Source organism: Echinops telfairi, unplaced genomic scaffold (genome assembly GCF_000313985.2).
Source record: "Echinops telfairi isolate 266 unplaced genomic scaffold, ASM31398v2 ScPeMD7_12;HRSCAF=54, whole genome shotgun sequence".
Classification (NCBI taxonomy): domain Eukaryota; kingdom Metazoa; phylum Chordata; class Mammalia; order Afrosoricida; family Tenrecidae; genus Echinops; species Echinops telfairi.
The window spans coordinates 6067997-6071880 of NW_022103909.1; the positions used below are offsets into that span (position 1 = coordinate 6067997).

Here is a 3884-nt window from a genome sequence, read left to right on the forward strand (position 1 = left end):
GGCTCGCAGAGTTCAGTCCAGCTGGAGCGACTTCCTTGTTCCACGGCCAGGGCGGCAGCAGTGACCAACCGTCCCTGGCCTGAGATGCCCACTCCCCCCGGGACTCCCGGACCCTGGCCAGAAAGAGCAGACACCACGTCTGAGCTTGGAACTAGACAGTCCCCCACCCCGGCAATGCACTCCGTTTAGTCTTGGCTTCCTCCGCTCTCAGTGGCTCCTCCAGCCCCCTTCCCGGGGCCTCCCCCGCCCCCTAACCTCCACACAGGTCTCCTCTGTGCGCGAACACACCGGCCCCTTTCCTGGCCAGAGGCTCTGGCCGACGTCTACCTCCTAGCCAGAGGAGACTCTTTCATGGCATAGCTGGGTGGGGGAGGGGTTGGGGACTGTCGCTCTGAGCTTCCAGGTGGGCGCTCAGTGTGTGTGGAGGGTCAGGTACTTTGGGATGGGCGAGAAGGTAGATCAGGCAACCCCTCAGACCTGACCCTGCTTGCCCAGTCTCCAAGTTTAGAGTTCGGAATACCACTGAAGCACCCCTGCCCCCCACCCCCACCCCACCCCCGTCCATGCGCCCCACACGGTGCCCCACTGGGTCCTCTCCACTGCTTTCTCTCTTGTCCACACATCTCCTTTCCATCTTTGGTCTAGGGCTCCGGGCCTGAGCCTCTGCAAACACCCCCCGCCCCTCCAAAACTCCGAGGGGAGGGGCCGGAGGCCCCCCTTCCCGCTACTCACTGCCCAGGGAAGTGGGGTGGGGGACCATCTCCCAGAGCACCTCCCGATCAGGCCACTCGGCACACCAGGAGTGGGGGGTGGGGGGTGGGGAGACAGGGAGGCGGGAAGCGGGACTCGCAGGGGAGGGGGTCCAGCCCCGGCAAGTGCGGCCACTGGCAAGGCCCAGGCGGGCTCTGGGGGCGGGGTCTCAGGTTACAGCCCGGTAGGGGTCCGGGGGCGGCCCGCGGTTTGGGTGAGCTCGCCAGCCTCGAGCAGGGCTGGGCGCATATAACGGGCGCCGCGGCGGCGAGAAGACGCAGAGCGCCGCTGGGCTGCCGGGTCTCCCGCCTCCTCCTCGCGCTCCGAAGGTCTCCTGCATGAGGAAGCGGTGAAGACCCGGACCCACGCCGTGCTCCAGCCGCCTCGCTGCGCTCTGCCCGGGCCCGGCTCCGCCAGGCCCAGCGGTGAGCCATGATCCGCCTCGGGGCTCCCCAAACGCTGGTGCTGCTGACGCTGCTCATCGCCGCTGTCCTTCGCTGTCAGGGCCAGGACGCACGTAAGTCGCCCCACCACTCCTGCCTGCCTCCCTTCCGTGCGTCCCCCAGCGTCCTCTCCCCCGGCCTGCTCGCCGTCTGGCGGCCGCTGGAGTCCCGTTGGAGTGGTTCCTCCGACCATGTCCGCGGAGATTTGGCCGCAGGATGCACGGGGGCGCGTGGAGTGACGTTCTGCGAGCGCGTGCGTGTGTCTGTGTGTGTGTGTGCACACTCCGTGGGTCCTCGTGCAGGTCGCGGTTGGAGGCATTTGCAGGTCTCTGCGTTGTACAAGAATATTGAATGTGCAAAGTGCCTGTGCGAGAAGTTTTCAGTACAGACTGAAGCGCGCTTTTCTCCTCCAGCTCTGATGATTAAGCGCACACGCGCAAAACGCGCCTAGCTAAGGCACTTGGAGTCACCAAAACAAGTCGTAGCCTATCGGTCTTAAGGAGAGGCAGCGCGCACGGGAGGGGGTGCTGAGAGCAGGCTTTCAGGAGTTCGTGCACTTCGTAGTCGTGCCCCGAGGCTAGTGGCCGGGCCGCTCCAGGGAGTTAGACAAAGTGGATGCTGCCACACGGTGGGTCCACGTCGGTGCGCAAGAAGAAAGGAGGACGCTAGACGACCTAAGCGCCTCTCTCGGATCTTTCACTGCGCCCCGTCTCCCGCCGGCCTGGAGCAAGGTGCAGCCCTCCCTAGCAATTCAGCTTCCCTCGGTCTCTCTTCTCACCAAAGATCCAGAAGCTTCCTTACGTCGTCCGTAAGGTGGGCATCACAAGAGCGGTAGCATTCCAGCAGGACCCTGCTCTTCAAAGACCCACTCCCCGCAATCGCGCCCCTCCCAGCGGGCGGTCTCTTACACCACACCCCCCCCAACAATGAGTTACTTTTCTATATCTCTGGGACTCACCCAGCCCTGGGCGGCGCGCGCGCGTGCGTGTGCGTGTGCGTGTGTGTGTGTGTGTGTGTGTGTTACAGTTCGGTCCAAACGTTTTCCGGACCGCACCTTTCCATGGCCTCCTTCAGTGAAGTCCCACTGTCTGGGATTATATTCAGGACAAATGAAGCCTGGAAAGTGTATTAGGTAGAGAGGATTTTTCCCCCCACGTGTTTGGGCACGTTTCCGAGGGCTAAGATTCCAGTCCTCTTTGTATGTTACAGATTGTAAATCAATCGCAGGGAAATCTTGAGGGGGGGAGAGCCGGGGGAGGGGAATCAAAGGCCCTCTAACGACACGGCTCCGTGAGCTCTCGTCTGCCACCAGGTTGTCCCCAGAGATGGCTTGGAGGGCTGCAGGCCCAGGAAGACTTTCCATTCCCTAGTGCTGCTGACCCGGCTGTGCTGGGTTGGAGGCCGCCGGGCTCCTCCAGGAGCGCCGCCCGGGACTCAGGTTGCGCGGCGCGAAGAAGAAGACGCACTCCCTGGCGTCTGGGGAACTCGAGGTGACCTCGGGCTCAGACTCACTAGCTTTGTCCTCGTTTACACGCGCACGCTCATAACACTGACTGGCCTGTGTCTTAGTGTTCAATGGAATTAGCGGGTGACCTGAAAACAATTCCAGATCTCCCTCTGATCTCCGGAGAGTACGAATCCCCTGGCTTTGTGAGCCCCAACCTTCTCACAGCTCCTCCTCTGCCTCCTCCTCCCCGCGGCGTTGGTTAAGTTCAAGGTGTAATGTTGCACCCTGGACTGACTTTGCACCCAAAGAATCCCACCTCCGTGACATCGCCCCCAATCCCCACCCCACCCCCGCGGGCCCAAAGAGGGCCCAATCTGCGTGGGCACAGGAATGTCAGAACCCAGAGCCGGGGCAAGGGATCCTGGTGGCGCAGTAGTTAAGCGCTGGGCTGCTAAGCGAAAAGGTCAGCAGGTTTTCACCCACCCGTCCGCCTGAGAAAGACGTGGCAACCGGCTTCTTAAAAGATTTGCAGCCTTGAGAACCCTGTGGCTGGGGCAGTTCTACTCTGTCCCCGGGAGTCGGGATGGGTAGCGGCCGGCCGGGTCACGGCTCGCCCCTCCTCCAGCTTTCCACGAGTTTGCGAAGCGCACCAGCAGCGGTGTTTCCGACCCACATCTGCAGTCCACAGCCCTGGCCTCGGACAGTGTCCCTCGGCCCGAGGGAGAGACCTCAATCCCCCTTTGTGCGCCTTGTTTGCGTTGGGAGATTGGCAGCGATGGCTTCCAGATGGGGCTGAAACGCTGCCCGTATTTATTTAAACTGGTTCCTCGCGAAGACCGGTGAATCAGGCTCTGTGCGCTCAAGAAAAGCCCCATTCATGAGAGGTGGGTTCCCTGGGACTCCAAGACCCCCCTCTCCCACAATACCCCCCTGTGCTCGCCCGCCGCTGCCGCCACCTCCCGGGCTCCAGCCCTGCGCAGAGTGCGGCGAAGCTTAACAGTTCCCCGAAAGAGGTAGCTTTTTAATGGGCCTGCCACAAAGGGTCACTTATGCAGCGCTGCTGTAATGAGGGGAACCCAATCGGGCGCGCCGGGACGCTATCAGCAGCCGTTTTCCAACGGCAATTATGATGGGGCTGGACTCCTACGCCCACACCTAAGGGATTGGGTAACAGGGCTGGCCCCTTTCTGGGCCGTCATTTAATCCTATTTTTCACCCTCCCAGCCGGGTCCAGAGCCGCAGCC

At 62.3% G+C, this 3884-nt stretch overlaps 1 protein-coding gene across 1 annotated transcript in view; it reads left to right on the top strand.

Annotated features, from left to right (window-relative positions):
* Positions 1–1182: 1182 nt before the first annotated feature.
* COL2A1 (collagen type II alpha 1 chain) overlaps positions 1183–3884 on the top strand; it is a 30162-nt gene continuing 27460 nt past the window's right edge. Inside the window, exon 1 of the mRNA XM_004711430.2 lies at positions 1183–1267. Within this exon, the coding sequence (XP_004711487.1) occupies positions 1183–1267 (85 nt within the window). The remainder of the gene's footprint in view (positions 1268–3884) is intronic.